At 39.8% G+C, this 18,770-nt stretch overlaps 1 protein-coding gene across 1 annotated transcript; it reads left to right on the forward strand.

Moving 5' to 3' along the window:
• The first annotated feature begins 405 nt into the window (after positions 1-405).
• LOC131859112 (uncharacterized) lies at positions 406-18,403 on the forward strand. Its single transcript, XM_059212653.1, has 3 exons — positions 406-1,606; positions 1,808-1,875; positions 18,023-18,403. The coding sequence occupies exons 1-3, from the start codon at positions 406-408 to the stop codon at positions 18,401-18,403; spliced, it is 1,650 nt and encodes a 549-aa protein (XP_059068636.1).
• The last annotated feature ends 367 nt before the right edge of the window (positions 18,404-18,770 follow it).

The raw sequence follows: 18,770 nt of genomic DNA on the forward strand, positions 1-18,770 counted from the left end.
ACAATCCGATTCACTCAAAGGTTGGGTTAAGTCCTTGAATCCTCCTACTTTACAAATAGCTATTAAAAGAGCAAGAGAATTCGAACCATCTTCAAAAGGGAAATTTTTTAATAAAGCCCCACCATCTAAAGCTGAAAATGACAAACAACCTTTCCATAAAGATAATTTTCCTAAAAACAAATTAGATAAAGAGGAGAGAGAAGAACTCAAAAGGAAAAACTATGTTTCAGCTGTAGAGAATCATGGCAGCCGGGACATAGATGTTTGGGAAAGGGAAAAATTCATTACATTGAAGTTATGTCAGATAGTGACGATGAAGAGAATGTTGAACCTAATATAGATCCTACACCTCAGAAAATAGAATCAAAGACAGGTACTAAACATGGAGAAGGGATAATAGCATCTATGACGGGAACACCTCATTATAATATTTTCAGAATTAGAGGAGTTTTGAATGGGCAGCGTGTGGTTGTCATGCTTGATAGTGGTTCTACTAATAACTTTATAGATGCAACTCTTGTGGAAAAACGGGGGTTGCAAACTGAAAAACATGAAGGTTTTGATGTTAAAGTAGCAGGTGGAACTAATCTGTCCAGTACTCATAAAGTTCCTAAATTGAGTATTTCTCTTGGCAATTATACTGTTACTGATGATTTTTATGTGATTGTTTTGGCTGAAACAAATGTTGTTTTGGGCATTCAATGGATGGAAACATTAGGTGAGTACACGCAAAGCTTTAAAAGATTGGAATTTTCTTTTAAGATTGATGATAAGAAAGTAGTGCTTCGTGGTATGTCTAATGATGGTCCTAGGATCGTTAGTGCTAGAAGAATGGAGGCTATATTCAGACATGGAGATGTGGCATGGTCAGCACAATGTTTAATTTCTAACAAGGTACTAGGATTTGAATCAAAATCTTATCAAGATGATTTGTTAAAAGTATTAGATTCACATCGTGTGGTTTTCAGTGATATTCCTCCAAGAGTTCCACCTGACAGAGGATTTGAACACACCATTGAACTAGTAGAAGGTGCCCAACTAGTTATCACAACTTCTTACAAACATCCTAAAACATTCAAGGATGAAATAGAAAAGGTGATTAAAGAATTGTTGGATATGGGGCATATCAGGCCTAGTTCTAGCCCTTTTGCATCGTCAGTAGTACTGGTCGAAAAGAAAGATGGAACTCTCCGTATGTGTATTGATTATCGGGCTCTCAACAAAAAGACGATCAAAAACAGGTATCCAATTCCTCGTATTGATGAGTTGTTAGATGAATTACATAGTGTTGTTTACTTTTCTAAAATTGATTTCAGATCAGGATATCATCAGATTAAGCTGAGCGATCAAGATATTCATAAAACAACTTTTCGCTGTCATTATGGTCATTATGAATTTTTGGTTATGCCATTTGGTTTAACAAATGCTCCGGCAACATTTCAGTCTTGTATGAATCATATCTTCAGCAAACAGCTGAGGAAATTTTTGCTGGTTTTCTTTGATGATATATTAATTTACAGTAATACCCGGGATGATCACCTAAAACACATTGACATAGTTATTAGTATTATGGAATCTCAATCGCTTTATGCAAAGGCTTCTAAATGTGAATTTGGAATGACATAAATTTTGTATTTAGGGCATATGATCAGTGCTACAGGGGTATAGGTTCATCAGGAAAAGATAAGAGCCATTTTGGATTGGCCAATACCATAGAATCTTACTGAGTTAAGAGGATTCTTTGGTTTATGCAGTTATTACAGGCGGTTTGTAAGAGGGTTTTCACAGCTTGGGGCACCATTGACAGATCTTACCAAAAAGGGGGCATTCCGATGGACTGAAGAAGCACAATCAGTTTTTGAGAAACTTAAAGAGGTAATGAGTTCTTACTCAGTACTTGCACTCCATGATTTTAATCAACCTATTGTTTTGGAATGTGGCTTCCGGAGACGGAATAGGAGCAGTTTTAATGCAAAATAAACATCCTATAGATTATGAAAGCAGGAAACTTAGTAACCTTGAGAAATTATATTCCATTTATGACAAGGAAATGTTGGCGATCATGCATGCAGTAACAAAATTTAGGCAATACTTGGTTGGTAGCAAATTTGTAGTAAGAACTGACCATAACAGTTTGAGATATTTCTTGGGACAAAAAGATTTAAATGACAGGTAGTAGAAATGGATAAGTAAGATCCAAGCCTATGATTTTGAAATTGAATATGTGAAGGGTAAAACCAATGTTGTTGCAGATGCCTTATCTAGGAAGCCGGAAATAAATGCATTATCTGTAATAACAACAGATTGGATATATTTATTGTTGGCTGAATACTCTAAGGATTCTTTTGCATGTGATTTGCTAGATGGGAATGTATAGGATGACAAATATAAGGTTGTAAATGATGTTGTCTATTACAAGGACAAAATTTACTTGGTACCTGGTTCAAAGCTGAAGGAGAGAATCCTCCAATCAGTGCATGATATTCCTTTAGCAGGGCATCCCAGATACTTTAAAACTTATCGATAGATAAGAGAAAGGTTCACATGGAAAGGATTAAAAAACGATGTCCTTCGTTATGTCAAGGAATGCACCACTTGCCAGCAAAATAAAGCAGAGCATACTTATCTTGCAGGTTTGTTACAGCCACTGCCAATACCTAAACATAAATGGGAAAGTATATGTATGGATTTTATTACGGGTTTACCTAGGTCCTGTTGTGACCATTTCACACATCGCCCCATTTGAAATGTGGACTCCCTCTTTTTGCTCGTTTTTTTTCGCTCGCCATTCGCTTCGTTTTTTAGGGTTTTGTTAGTCAATCAATTGTCTAGATTTAGGGTCAAGCCTTAGGGTTTTAATTGCCGTCTTTTCAGGCCAGAATCCAGTCAGTTTTGAGAGCTTTTGAGCCTCCTTTCGTAGGATGGAATTTTGAATGCAATGAATTCGCCAAAATGGTCTATTTTCAATTGGAAATTTTTAGTGCAGAGCTTAAATTTGTCTAAGTGTTGAAGATGAAATGTGAATTTTTGTCCAATTGAGTAATTTTGACCAAATTTTGACCTTTTTGATTTTTGATCCTAGGCATTTGAAATGATTCGTTTTTGCCTCATGAATTGATTAGACCTGTGAAATCTTGATATTTTGGCCTGTAGGAGCAAAATCGCTCCTGTCCCTCAGTGAAGGACCGGAGCTCGTTTTCAAATATCTTACTGTCCCTGCAGAGTCAAGATAAATTTCGAAATGGAAGTGATAGAGAAAGGTGTGATCTTTCCGTTGAATATAAATTGAAGAATTTCACGAACACAGAGATGCCTCAGGGATGCAAAATCGCTCCTGTCCCTCAGTGAAGGACCGGAGCTTAAAATCAAATATTGCTTTGTCCTTGCAGGATTTTGACGACTTGACGATTTGAAGAGATCCAAGGAGATGTGTTTTGCCAAATGAATATAATTTGAAATGCCGTCATGAAGAAGAGTGACTCAAAATGTGAAAATCGCTCCTGTCCCTCAGGAAGGGACCAGGGCGAAGTCCATTGTAGCTTCCGTCCCTCTCCCAGGGACCAGAGCGAAATTCTTCATAAGGCAAAATTCGAGCAAAAATCAAGCAAGTTATAAGTTTGAAGGCAAGAAAGGAGGTGAGTTGAACCCGTTGAAGATAAATTGAAGATTATGAAACGTCAACAAGGGACTTAAATGCCTAAGTTCGCTCCTGTCCCTCAGGTAGGGACCAGAGCGAAATTTGCATAAAGGCTCTAAATTTTGAAAATTGATCACGTTCCAAATGTCCAAGGGAATCAAAAGGACTTTATTTTATGCGATGAAGGCGATGGCAAGTTGAACAAAGTAAACACGAGCTCAAAATACCTAAGTTCGCTCCTGTCCCTCAGGAAGGGACCAGAGCGATATTAATCATATTGGCTAAATCTCTCAAAAATCACGTGAGGTCAAGGTTTTTGCGGATCACACAAGGTCTAAGGCATCATAACAAGGTGATATGCAAACGGGTTAAACGTTAAATGATCATCAAATTGAACAAAGAGGCTATATCGCTCCTGTCCCTCAGGAAGGGACCAGAGCGATTTGCATAGGATCCTTCATTTTCCTTCAAATGCATGTCAAGGCAAGTTTATACAAGATCAAGGACGTCCTTTAAGAGGCAATGAACGAGGAACCAAGGATGAAAGATGACGCATTTTGGCTAGAACACATGGATCGCTCCTGTCCCTCTCCAAGGGACAAGGGCGATGATCCTTCCAAACTCCTAAATGCCTTATAGAATTCAAGAAAAACAAGCGTGGGGTAAAGAAACAATGTTGTTTTTCGCCTTACAATGAAGATTTGAGATCAAAGATGCAAGGTCAAGGAGAAAAAAACCAGGATCGCTCCTGTCCCTCTCCAAGGGACCAGGGCGATATTTGCTCAAGCACTCGTTATCCTTCGAAGATCATGACAAAATAAGTTGCAAAGGGTTTGAAACGTCTTTTGAAAGGTAATGAACAAGGAATCAAAACCAAGAACGAAGAATCTCACGTATAGAATGGGGATCGCCCCTGTCCCTCTCCAAGGGACCAGGGCGATAATGGTCATGAGATGCATTTATTCACACATGCAAGACACTCAAGCTCAAAGGACCCAACAAAAATATCGATTTGAACGTAAGGATGGAGACTTTGGACGTCGAAATTGCAAGGGTCAAGCCCAGGATGATGGATCGCTCCTGTCCCTCAGTCAGGGACCAGGGCGATGAGGTACGTAATTTTCATCTTCAAAATTTGGCGCTCAAACACATTTCTTTAAATTTATTTTAAATGCTAAAATCGATGGATTGAAAATTTAATTAAAAATGGCATTTAAAATTTGCGCTTAATATTTATTAATTATTTTGCCTTTATAAAAATCAAATTTGACAATTTAAATAATAAAGGCATTTAATAATTAATTATTAATTTAATAAAAAATCAAAAGGAGCGCTTGGTTTGTGAGAGTCGGCCTTGTTATTTATTAAAAAATCGTTTTAATTACCTAATATTATGAAAGTCGGCCTATATGGAGGTGAAAGGTGTGAGCGCTCTAAAGGAGGGGTGCAAATTGTCATTTTCACATCATCATTTATCATCTCTTGCATGCGATCTTGAAGGAGAAAGTGCGAATTGTGTTTGAGGGGTGCGAACTTGGTTTTCACTTGAGCGAATTGATAAAGGATCTATCATTTAAAGAGATCACGTCAAGGACATACCAAAGGTGGCGAATTTGCCAAGACATTAGAGAGTACGTCAAAGACTTGAAGGGTGGCGATATTGATAAGAAGGACATTTATTTGAAGATCACGCTATAACGTCAATTTTGCCTAGGCGATTTTTATTCATTTGCATTCTAGAGTTAGATCTCTCGTGAGGTATGGCGATTTGGTTTTATTGTTTTAAGTTTTAGATCGTCATAGCTTAAATTTTGAATTTTGAATTTTGAATTCCTAGCTCAATCGTTTTATTTTAGGAAATGATAATTCAAAGACTTATCATGATGTTTCCTAAAAATATTCTCTAATCCATGTTATATATTGCAAGATCTAGTTTCTCATTGTGAAATGTTGTGTAGGTATGTGTTGACGTGTATTTCATACACAATCATACACAGAATAAAATACCGACAGGCATCTTATCCTCTCTTGAGAAAATAGTCTCTAACTGCTGAAGATCTGCAAAAAGGATCAGTTAGATGGACTCCAAGGTTCTTTTAGTGGGGTCTCCACGTGTGGACAAGCTTTTTTAGTGGTATGATGTGATTTGCTGTTTCCTTCAAGGCGTCTTACGGATTCAATGGCTCGAAGATTTTACTAATCTAAAAGGAACTTTCAAAAAATGGAAAAAGGATAGGGTTTGAGTAAATCTAATCTAGTCTAATCCTATGAACGACTTAGCATGAATGAGATTTGGCAAGACTCAACCAATTTCAATTTTGCCATAAGATAACAACTCAACTGAAATTAGTGCGATCTTCTAAGGTAATAATGGTGTTCAAGGCATCAAAGACCCAGGACACTACTACGAAGGTACATATCCTAGATGCGAAAATGCTTGAAGGTTAAGGACTCAAAGTGTTTTCCAGTCGACCACGCAAGGCGTTCCTACAATCAGCAAGAAGCTAGTGGTTTGGATTGCGAATCCTACCAAATATCAAATCTCACACTTAGTCTTTCAAATTAACAAACTACCTTGATTGAGCGTGATTCAAGTACATCCAACAACCATGAAGATAACTCAAGAAACTTGCAACAAAACACCATAACTTCAATATTTTATTGATCTCCAAGTCATCATATACAACAATTGCTTGAATTTCTCTCTTCAAGACTCAACCTTGCTACAAAATAAAAATTGCTTCTAACTCTAACTATTATCTCTCACACTTCTTCACTATTCACTATTTTTCTCTTATCTATTCTATTCGACTATTAACTATTTTTCTGTTATCAAATGAAATGAAAAATGGGGGTATAAATAGCATCCCCAGTTACAATGAAAGGTCCAGATTGAAAGCAAATCAATGGACAAGATCATGACACCTAAACCCTAATTAGGGTTTGTTACAAATGACCTCCTTTTTACTGAACAACATTAAATACATAGCCAAATATTAAATTTGGCACAAAAATCTAGGAGGTATCAACCAATGAGAAATAAGATGTCATGTCATCTGTAACAACCTTTCATCTAGAATCTTATTCCCTTTCCAATTCTCTTTCTTAGCATATGCAATGAATTTAGTCACGATTCCTTCGATTTCTGTGCTTGGAATCTCGGGAAGATTCTTGATACTCTCTTCTAAGTGGATGACCTGATCAAATGCATCTAGAAGAGCTGCGTCCCAAGTGGGTTCAAGTTCCTTTGTTCTATCAATCAAGAGCATGGTGGCATACATCTGATCATACTGCTCATCTGTAACATCTGCGTCCTTGCGAAAGATGATCGTGATTCTATCCTCAAACTCTTGTAAATCCACATCTGTCTCGACCTCGATCCTTCTGCCAAGAATGGTACGAAGTACCTCAAATACTCTGTCCTGGATCGGATTGATCACCTCCTCAACTTGACCACATCTAATACTGATGTCCTCGAAAAGAACACTCTTTATATGGAGTAAGGTTGACCACTGAAACAAACTGTGAGAATCACCTTCTAAGATCCTCTCTTGTGCTAAAATTCTCCTGGATGTGTGTCTTATAACTTTCAAGACAGGGATGACAACGTCCTTGGTATGGGCAAATGCAGCTACTGTTGCCATCAATCTGTGAATGATCTCAAGAACTTGGATAGCCTGATGGGTGATCTTCGACATCCTTGTAACAAACTCAATGGCCACCGTGTGAGATCTATCCATCCAACCACATGTACGCTGGACCATGTTCCTGAATCTTTCTGCTTCATTGATTGATTGAAGGGGCAATGCCTGCAATGGTGATCTAACTGGATCCTGACGTCCCAAAGGTTCATTGATGTGACTGAAATATGTCCTCCATGCACCGACCTCTCTTTCAAGCTTTCTGTTCTTTTCTACTTCTTCTCTAAGCTTGTCCTTCAATGCCTCAAATGTGTCGGTGGCATCATCTAGAGTCTGCTCTGCTGTGGATGGTCCCAACTCAATAGTCTGTATATGATAGTCTTCTGCTAGGATCTCACCCTCATATTTGTCTGCTGCCGGTGTAGCTATCTGCAGTTTTCTAGATCCAGTCTCATCTCGAATCATCTTGGACATCTTTGTAGCCTTCTTCTTCTCTGTTGTCATATGTGAGCGTCCAACAAGGTTCTCTAAATCAATTGCACTGTCCTCGTCCTCAATTACGATCACCTTAGTCAATCTTTCCTTCAACCAATCTGGGATATTTGATCTTGTCTCTTGAACTTGAATCTCTTTATGTACTATTTCTTCTTGTCTGGGAGGAGATGTTACTTCGTTATCATTATCTAAATCATAGTCTTGGAGAGATCCATCGGATGAAACATGCTGTGCCTGTTCTTCCTCCTGTCTATCATTCTGTACCATCGATTCCATGGACTCTTCCACTCGAACTGTTCTATCTTCTGGTCTGGAAGAAGTACCTGGTGTTTGATCTTTGCCGGCACTTTGCTTTCTCTTGGAAGGCTCTTTGTTTTCTGATCTTTCTTTTCTCTTCGATCCTCTCGAATGGAGATTGCCCTCACTAGCACATCGAAGGTTACCTTCACCTGAATTCCTAGGATTAAGATTGCCTTCACTAACACTGGCTCCACCTTCGGCTGACTTTTCTTCCAAAGTAAAAGACATAGCTATGCCCTGTTCTCTCAACTTCTGATGTTGAACGTCTACCCATCTGCGAGTACAAGACAAGACTGGTGCCATCAAATCATCTAAATCCACGGCCTCGGGCTCATTCCAATTCAAACTTATTGTTTTGCTTTCTCTATCATATGAAGATTGGATGTGCCTGCCGTTGTCCTGAGCTTGGTCGGCCACTCTGTAAATCTTACATTTCCTGATGAAATCCAAAGGCAATCTAGAATGTATCTTTCGTTTCACTTCGAGATCATCTAGGAGATTCATCATAAAATCTTCAATTTGGTACTCATGTCTAAATCTTCTACCGACCGTCTCCTCTAAATGTCCATGTGGATCAAAACTATTCCTCCAAGCAAAAGATGAAAAAGGATACAAGGCTAACTCCCTCTCTGCGTCATCCATGGCTGAGGCATTGGGACATACCTCAACTGAATTACCCAAAATAATAGGTACCTGAACTCCATTCTGATGTCTGTGTCTGAATGCCTTCACATATGCTGCCAACTGCCTTGTTACTTCAAGTAACACAATTCTATCTGTCGGGTACCTCGGCAACATGTATGGAGGTAAAGGACATCCATACACTCTAATGTAAGTGAACTTGGGAAACTGAATGAACCAAGCACCGTACCTCTTGATTAACTCCTGGGCATCCTGAGATAATCTGTTGTGAATCCCTCCTTGCAACGTCCTTGTGATGTTCATCGTGAAAGTATCATTGATTAACTTGTAGTTCTTCCCTGGTGGATGATGCAAGTAGGTATAGGATTCACAAACTCTGACCTCGCCGGGTCCTCTTCCAATCACTCCTCTGTGAGGTAGTCCTGCGTACTCAACGCTCCTGATTAAGGCATAGATGACGTATGAACTCATGTGGAAGGACTTAGTAGCCCTGAGTCTTCTCAACTGTACGTCTAAGCAATGGCTAATTATTCTAGCCCAATGTATTGTACCCTTTCCTTGAACAATCACCTGGATGAAATAAAACATCCATTTCTCAAAATAGAAGGCATGAGGTGCTCCTGTAACTCTGTTGAGCATGGTAATCAAATCTCTGTACTCCTCTTGGAAATCAATCCTGTGCGGTGTGTTCGGTACTTTGCTCAGACGGGGACGGCTCTTAAGTAGCCAGTTCTTGTTGATTATGCTTAGGCAAGCATCTGGATCATCATCGTACACTGATCTGGCTCCTTCAATGCTCTTGTATATCATGTCCCTGTGCTCTGGAAGATGGAAGGCTTCACTTATGGCCTCCTCTGAAAGGTACGCCAAAGTGTTTCCCTCATTGGACACAATTGTCCTGGACTGTGGATTGTAATGACGGGCACACTCGATCATCAACTCGTGGCACTGAATGGCTGGAGGAAAACCGGCCGCCTTGATGATGCCACTCTCTATTATTCTCCGGGCGACAGGTGATGGCTTGCCGATGTAAGGGACCTCCCGGAACTTCTTTGTGCTAAAGTTCCCCAAGTTTGTATCTCCAATGTTGCTCCACTTGGACACGATCTTGGTCTCCACTTCTTCGGTCTTCTGATCTTCTTTCATGAGAGCCGAGCGACTGGTGGATGCTCCCGCCTTTGGGGTCGCCATACCTACACAACATTTCATTATAAGAAATAGATTTTGCAATAAATAACGTAAATAAGAGAGATAGATTTTAGGAAACCTCATGATAAGTTTCTAGAGTTATCATTTCCTAAAATAAACGATTGAGCTAAGAGAAATTCAAGAATCAAAATTTCAAAATTTGAAATATGACGATGAATGAATAAAGCAACAATAATTAAATCGCCATACCTCGATAGAGAGCTAACTCTAGAATGCAAAAAACAAAATTTGCCTAGGCAAAATTGAGGTATAAAGATAATCTTCAATATGATCTCCTCAAAATTGACTTCGCCACCTCTGGAGAGAATGTGATCTTCAATTATCGCCTTGGACGCGGTCTCAAATGGATCTTCAAGTTCGCGCAAATAAATCTCCAAGTCTTTAGCAAATTCCCTTTTGGCGTGGTCTTAGATGGATCTTCAAATTTGCATCACCTTTTGATTGCTTACGCCACCTTGGATGGAATTCGCACCTCTTCAAACACACTTTGCACTCCCCACAAGATGATATTAGCGCCACCTTTGGTCTTCAATGCAATTCGCACCACCTTTGGAGTGTCTTCGCCACCTTGGATGAATGAAACTCGCACCACCCTTGAACACACTTCGCACTATATTCGCCTCCCTTAATTCGCATGTAGAGAAGGTAAAATAATGATGTAGAAATGATAACTTTTACCCCCCTTATATAGCGCTTGCATCCTTTACCCCTTAGGCCGACTTAATAAAAATAAAACCATTTTTTTTAAATGATTTGCAATGAAATGACAAGGCCGACCTCCACATATGAGCGCTCCAATTAGATTTTTTATTAATTAATTAATTAATTATTTAATGCCTTGCGTTTTTTTATTTGAGAATTTCGATTTTAATAAAGGCAAAATAATTAATAAATGTCTAACGCCATATTAAATGCCAATAAAAAAAGGGATTTTCAATTTTTTAAATTGATTTAGCATTTAAAGAAAATTCGAATTGTTTGAATTTGGCGCCACAACTGGAAAACAAAGGGAACGTACCTCATCGCTCTGGTCCCTTGGAGAGGGACAGGAGCGATCCATGATTTTGGTCTAGATTCTTGCATTTTCAACGTTCAACTCCTTCATTTCCACGTTCCAAATCGATCGCCTGGTGGTCCTTCGAATTTGATTGCCTTTCTTGTGCGAGCAAATGCATCTTATGACCATTATCGCTCTGGTCCCTTGGAGAGGGACAGGAGCGATCCTAAGTTTTTTGCTTGAAATTCTCCATTTTGGTGCGATCCTTTCCTTGTATCATCTTCCAAACGTCATTTAGAACCTTGTGCGTCCTTGTCTTAACGTGATTGTCAAAGAATATCATGTGCTTTGTCTAACATCGCCCTTGTCCCTTGGAGAGGGACAGGAGCGATCTCCATGTCTTCATGTTCATCTTGTATCTTTGACCTTCGAAATATCAATGCTTGTGTTCTTTTGCGCTTATTCCCATTTGCTTTTATTATGTGTTTGGATGCATTAAAGGGACCATCGCCCTTGTGGTTAACAGCCACAAGGGACAGGAGCGATCCATTATTTCTCCTTGATCTTGGCGACTTTCAAACTTCGATCTCCTTTGCAATGTCCTTCAAACGTCGTCCTTCGCACTTCCTAACCTCGCTTCGCCTTGATCTTTGAAGGAACGTGAGTGTTTTGATAGTATCGCCTTGGTCCTTGTCCAAAGGACAGGAGCGATGTGGGGCCTTTACACCATTTGGCGATGTTTGGACGTTCAAAACTCTTGTTTATCACCTTGTTGTCATACCATGGACCCTCCAGAACATTGCAATATATTGTCCTTACGTGAATTTTGCATGAAATGATCAATACATCTAATATCGCTCTGGTCCCTTCCTGAGGGACAGGAGCGAAGTTCATCATTATGTGCTTGTTCTTGTTTGTACCAACTTGCAATCATCCTCATTACGTGAAATGACGTCCTTTCGACCTTCTTGGTTGCTCGAAACTTGTTTGCCTTTTGAAATCTACGCCATTATGTAGATATCGCTCTGGTCCCTTCCCAAGGGACAGGAGCGATCTGGGTCTTAGAGCGCAAATCCTTCCATGTGATGACCTTTACAACCTTGCGCTTGATGGAAATGCCTTGAAATGTCTTCGCCACCCTTCGTCTTGACTTGGATCGGCCTTGAACCTTGGAGGGACGACCTTGAACTTGCGTAGAGAGTATTATCATCATCATCGCCCTGGTCCCTTGGAGAGGGACGGGAGCGATCCTTCCCTTGTGGCTTTCATCTCACTTTGCCATGCTCTAAGTTTATATTCAACGGATTCGTCCTTCTTCACTCTATCCGCCCATGCCTTGACATTGTTTATAATTTTGCAAAAAAGGCAATTATATCAAAAATCGCTCTGGTCCCTTCCTGAGGGACAGGAGCGAACTAGGCATTTAACACTGGTATGGACGTCCCAAAAATATTCAATTTATATTCAATGCGTTCATCTCATGTTTTCCCTTGTTTTTGAACGTAAACTTGCCTTGACCCTTGTCTGGATTTTGCAAAATGAAGGAAATCGCTCTGGTCCCTGGGAGAGGGACGAGAGCTACAAGGTACCTCGCCCTGGTCCCTTGGAGAGGGACAGGAGCGATTTAGTCAATATAGGTCATTTTCCTTCGTTTTTTGCATCTCAAATTATATTCATTTGGCAAAGTATCTTCCTTCGGACGTCCTCGAATTGCTAAGTCATCAAAATCTTGCAAGGACAAGGTGAAATTTGAATTGTAGCTCCGGTCCTTCACTGAGGGACAGGAGCGATTTTCCTCCTGGAGGCATGTCTGTGCTCACGAAAATCTTCAATTTATATTCAATGGAAAGATCTTGTCGTTCTCTATCACTTCAAACGTAAAATTTGTCTGGACTCTGCAAGGACAATGAGATATTTGAAAATGAGCTCCCGTCCTTCACTGAGGGACAGGAGCGATTTTGCTCCTACAGGCCAAAATAACAAGATTTTTCACATTTTAACACTTCACGAGGCGAAAACAAATCAATTCCAATGCTCAGGATCAAAATTCAAAAAAGTCAAAATTTGGTCAAAATATTCAATCAGACAAAAATTCACATTGACGGTCAACACTTAGACAAATTTAAGCTCTGCATGAACATTCTAATTGAAAATTAGACCATTTTGGCGAAATCATTGCATTCAAAATTTGCATTCTAGAAAAGAAGCTCAAAAGCTCTCAAAAACGACTGGATTTCGGCTTGAAAAGGCAAAATTTAAAACCCTAAGGCTTAGTCCTAAATCCAGACAACTAACTGACTAACAAAACCCTAAAAACGAAAGCGAAAACAAGCGAAAAAGAGGGGGTCCCCATTTGCGATGGGGCGATGTGTGAAATGGTCACAACAGTATGGCAACCCCGAAGGCGGGAGCATCCACCAGTCGTTCAGCTCTCATGAAAGAAGATCAGAAGACCGAAGAAGTGGAGACTAAGATCGTGTCGAAGTGGAGCAACATTGGAGATACAAACTTAGGCAACTTTAGCACGAAGAAGTTTTGAGAGGTCCCTTACATTGGCAAGCCATCACCTGTCGCCCGGAGAATAATTGAGAGTGGCATCATTAAGGCGGCCGGCTTTCCTCCAGCTGTTCAGTGCCATGAGTTGATGATCGAGTGTGCTCGTCACTATGATCCACAGTCCAGAACGATCATGTCCAATGAGGGAAACACTTTGGCGTACCTTTCAGAGGAAGCTATAAGTGAAGCTTTTCATCTTCCAGAGCACAGGGACATGATATACAAGAGCATAGAAGGAGCTAGATCAATGTACGAAGATGATCCAGATGCTTGCCTAAGCATAATCAATAAGAACTGACTACTCAAGAGTCGTCCCCGTCTGAGCAAGATCCCGAACACACCGCACAGGATTGATTTCCAGGAGGAGTACAGAGATTTGATTACAATGCTCAACCGAGTTACAGGAGCCCCTCACGCCTTCTATTTTGAGAAGTGGATGTTCTACTTCATCCAGGTGATTGTTCAAGGGAAAGGTACGATACATTGGGCTAGGATGATTAGCCATTGCTTGGACGTACAGTTGAGGAGACTCAAGGCTACTAAGTCCTTCCACATGAGTTCATACGTCATCTATGCCTTGATTAGGAGTTTTGAGTACGCAGGACTACCTCACAGAGGAGTGATTGGAAGAGGACCCGGCGAGGTCAGAGCTTGTGATTCCTATGCCTACTTGCATCATCCGCCAGGGAGCAACTACAAGTTAGTTAATGATACCTTCACGATGAACATCACAAGGACGTTGCAAGGTGGGATTCACAACAGATTATCTCAGGATGCACAGGAATTCATAAAGAGGTACGGTGCTTGGTTCATTCAGTTTCCGAAGTTCACTTATATTAGAGTGCATGGATGTCCTTTACCCCCATACATGTTGCCGAGATATCCGACAGACAGAATAGTGTTACTTGAGGTAACAAGACAGTTGGCAGCTTATGCGAAGGCATCCAGACACAGACATGGAAATGGAGTTCCGGTACCCATCATTTTGGGCAATTCAGTTGAGGTATGTCCTAATGCTTTAGCTATGGATGACGCAGAGAAGGAGTTAGCCTTGTATTCTTTTTCATCTTTCGCTTTGAGAGAAAGCTTCGATCCACATGGACATTTAGAGGAGACAGTTGGCAGAAAGTTTAGGCATGAGTACCAAATAGAAGATTTTATGATGAATCTCTTAGATGATCTTGAAGTGAAATGGAAAATGCATTCTAGATTGCCTTTGGATTTCATCAGGAAATGCGGGATTTATAGAGTGGCAGACATATCCAGTCATCATATGATCGAGAAAGTAAAACAATAAGGTTGGATTGGAATGAGCCAGAGGTCGTGGATTTAGATACTTTAATGGCTCCAGTTTTGTCTTGTACTCGCAGATGGGTTGACGTACAACATCAGAAGTTGAGAGAACAAGGCATAGCTATGACTTTCACTTTGGAAGAGAAACCAGCCGAAGGTGGAGCTAGTGTGAGTGAAGGCAATCCTAATCCTAGAAATTTAGGTGAAGGTAACCTTCGATGTGCCAGTGAGGGCAATCTCCATCCAAGAGGTTCGAAGAGGAAAGAGAGACCTAGAAAGAGGGAATCTTCCAAGAAGAAGCAAGAGGCCAACCGAGATCGTTCATCCGGTACTTCTTCTAGACCAGAGAAGAGGACACTTCAAGTGGAAGAATCCATGGAGTCGATGGTACAGAATGACAGGCAGGAAGAAGGACAGGCACAGCAAGGGTCACCAGATGGATCTCTCCAAGATTATGAGTTAGATGAAGATAAAGAAGGCAATGAAATAACATCTCCTCCCAGACAAGAAGAAATAGTACATAAGGAAATTCAAGTTCAAGAGACAAGATCGGCTATCCCAGATTGGTTGAAGGAAAGATTAACCAGGGTGATCGTAGTAGAGGACGAAGATAATGCAATTGATTTAGAGAGCCTTGTTGGATGCTCACATGAAGTAACAGAAAAGAGGAAGGCTACCAAGATGTCCAAGATGATTCGAGATGAGACTGGATCCAGAAAACTGCAGATAGCTACACCGGCAGTAGATAAATATGAAGGTGAGATCCTAGCAGAGGAATATGATATACAGACTTTTGAGCTAGGACCATCCACAGCAGAGCAGACGTTGGATGATGCCACCGATTCATTTGAAGCATTAAAGGACAAGCTTAGAGAAGAAATGGAGAAGAATAGAAAGCTTGAGAGAGAGGTCGGTGCATGGAGGACATATTTCAGTCACATCAATGAACCTTTGGGACGTCAGGATCCAGCTAGATCACCAGTGCAGGCACTTCCACTTCAATCAATCAATGAGGCAGAAAGATTCAGGAATATGGTCCAGCGTACAAGTACTTGGATGGATAAATCTCATACAGTGGCCATAGAGTTTGTAACAAGGATGATGAAGATTATTCATCAGGCTATCCAGGTTCTTGAGATAATCCACAATTTGATGATAACAGTAGCCGCATTTGCTCATACCAAAGATGTTATCATTCTTGTCTTGAAAGTAATAAGACACACATCAAGGAAGGTCTTGGCACAAGAAAAGATCATGGATGGAGGACCTCACAGTTTGCTTCAGTGGTCAACCTTACTCCATATGAAGAGTGTTTTCTTTGAGGACATCAGTACTAGATGTAGCCAAGTTGAGGAGGTGATCAATCCGATCCAGGACAGAGTATTTGAGGTACTTCGTACCATTCTTGGCAGAAGGATCGAGGTCGAGACAGATGTGGATATGCAGGAATTAGAGGATAGAGTCAAGGTCATCTTTTGCAAGGACGCAAATGTTACAGATGAGCAATATGATCAGATGTTTGCCACCATGCTCCTGATTGAAAGAACAAAGGAACTTGAATCTACTTGGGATGCAGCTCTTCTAGATGCATTCGATCAGGTCATCCACTTGGAAGAGAGTATGAAGAATCTTCCCGAGATTCCAATTGCAGAAATCGAAGGAATCGTGTCAAGATTCATTGCATATGCCAAAAAAGAACATTGGAAAGGGAATAAGATTCTAGATGAAAGGTTGTTATAGATGACATGGCATCTTATTTGTCATTGGTTTATGTCTCCTAGGTTTTTGTGCCAAATTTAATATTTGGCTATGTATTTAATATTGTTCAGTAAAAAGGAGGCCATTTGTAACAAACCCTAATTAGGGTTTAGGTGTCATGATCTTGACCGTTGACCTACTTTCAATCTGGACCTTTCATTGTACTTGAGGATGCTATTTATACCCTCATTTTTCATTTCATTTGTAACTAGAGTAATAGTTAGATATCAAAGAATTTGTTGTATTAGAGAGATTAGAGCTAGAAGCAATTTTATTTTGTAGCAAGATTGAGTTTTGAGGAAAGGAATTCAAGCAATTGTTGTATATGATGACTTGGAAATCAATGAAATATTGAAGTTATGGTGTTTTGTTGCAACTTTCTTGGTTATCTTCATGGTTGTTTAATCTACTTGAATCATGCTCAATCAAAGTAGTGTGTTAGTTTGAAGGACATAGTGTGAGACTTGATCTTTGGTAGGATTCGTAATCCAAACCACTAGCTTCTTGCTGATTGTAGGAACGCCTTGCGTGGTCGACTGGAGAATACCTTGAATCCCTTAATCTTCAATCATTATTGTATCTTAGATATGTACCTTCGTGGTAGTATCTTTGATCTTTGATGTATTGAATATCATTTTGTTACCTTAGAAGATCGCACTAATTTCAATTGAGTTGTTATCTTATGGCAAAATTGAGGTTGGTTGAATCTTGCCAAGTCTTGTCCATACGAAGTCATTCTTAGGGTTAGATTAGATTAGACCTCTTTCAAACCTTACTCTTTTGTTATTTTTTGATAGTTTCTTACTTTAGCAAATCTTTAGCTTTCGGAATGCGTAAGACCCCTTGAAGGAAACAGCAAATCACATCATACCGCTGGAAGCTTGTCCACACGTAGAGACCCTACTAACCAGAACCTTGGAGTCTTCCTAACTGATCCTTTATGCGAATCTTCAGCAGTTAGAGGCTTTTTCTCAAGAGAGGATAAGATGCCTAATGGTATTTTATTCTGTGTATGATGGTGTATAAAATACACGTCAACAGGTCCCAAGGTAAAGATTGTATTTTTGTTGTGGTTGATAGATTGACTAAATTTGCACATTTCTTTTCTATCACTACTGGATTTACAGTTGTTCAGATTGCAAATCTATTCTTTAGAGACATATTTCGTTTACATGGATTACCGACGAATATAATCAGTGATCTAGATTGCAGATTCCTGAGTATATTTTGGAACTTTTTAGATTGACAGGAACAGAGTTGAATCACAGTACTAGTTATCATCCACAAACAGAAGGACATACATAAATAGTGAACAAATGGATAGGAGGTTATCTTCGTAACTATGTGGCAGGACATCAGAAAGCTTGGGTTTGTTGGTTGTATTTGGGTGAATATTGCTATAACACTACATTTCATATGTCAATTGGTATGACTCCTTTCAGGGCATTATATGGTTATGATGCACTCTCTTTCCTTCATCTTGCTTTTGATCAGAGTAACGTTCCCAAATCTTGTGATTTGCTTCAGGATTGTCAGGATATTTTGAAAGCACTTAAGGAGAATTTGCAATGTGCACAGAATCAACAGAAAATTTATGCTGATAAAAGACGAGTCAAGCGACATTTTGAAGGTGGTGATCTGGTATATCTAAGGTTACAGCCCTACCGACAATCATCTCTTAAGCGTAGTGGTGTTGAGAAGTTAAAGCCTCGGTTTTATGGACCATATCCGGTTGTTCGGAAACTTGGCACAGTAGCTGACGAATTGGATTTACCAGCAGCTAGCAGGATACACAATGTGTTTCACGTATCTTTTCTCAAAAAGGCCTTTGGGACAGCAACTGACAGTGTCGTAGGAACTACCTCCCATGAATGATGAAGGCAAATTGGAAATGATTCTTGAAGTGATTTTAGAATCCCGGGACTGGCATTTGCGGAATCGGACTATCCGAGAATATCTAATTAAGTGGAGGGATTTGCCTTTAGATGATGCTACATGGGAAAATGAGCATATTCTCTAGCATTCTAACTTACAGTTGCTTGAGGGCAACCAACAAGCGGCAGGGGAGTCTGTAATATCCCCTAATAAATTCTAAGTCAAAATCATATTAATATATTAATTCTTTTATATTAGTTCCCAATTCACTAATATAAATTAATTAATTAATAAATGTCTATTGTAATATTAATTATATAAGATAATTAATAAAGGTTTATACGATTCGATGGTTAAGATTATTTAA

Source organism: Cryptomeria japonica, chromosome 10, assembly GCF_030272615.1.
Source record: "Cryptomeria japonica chromosome 10, Sugi_1.0, whole genome shotgun sequence".
Classification (NCBI taxonomy): Eukaryota; Viridiplantae; Streptophyta; class Pinopsida; order Cupressales; family Cupressaceae; genus Cryptomeria; species Cryptomeria japonica.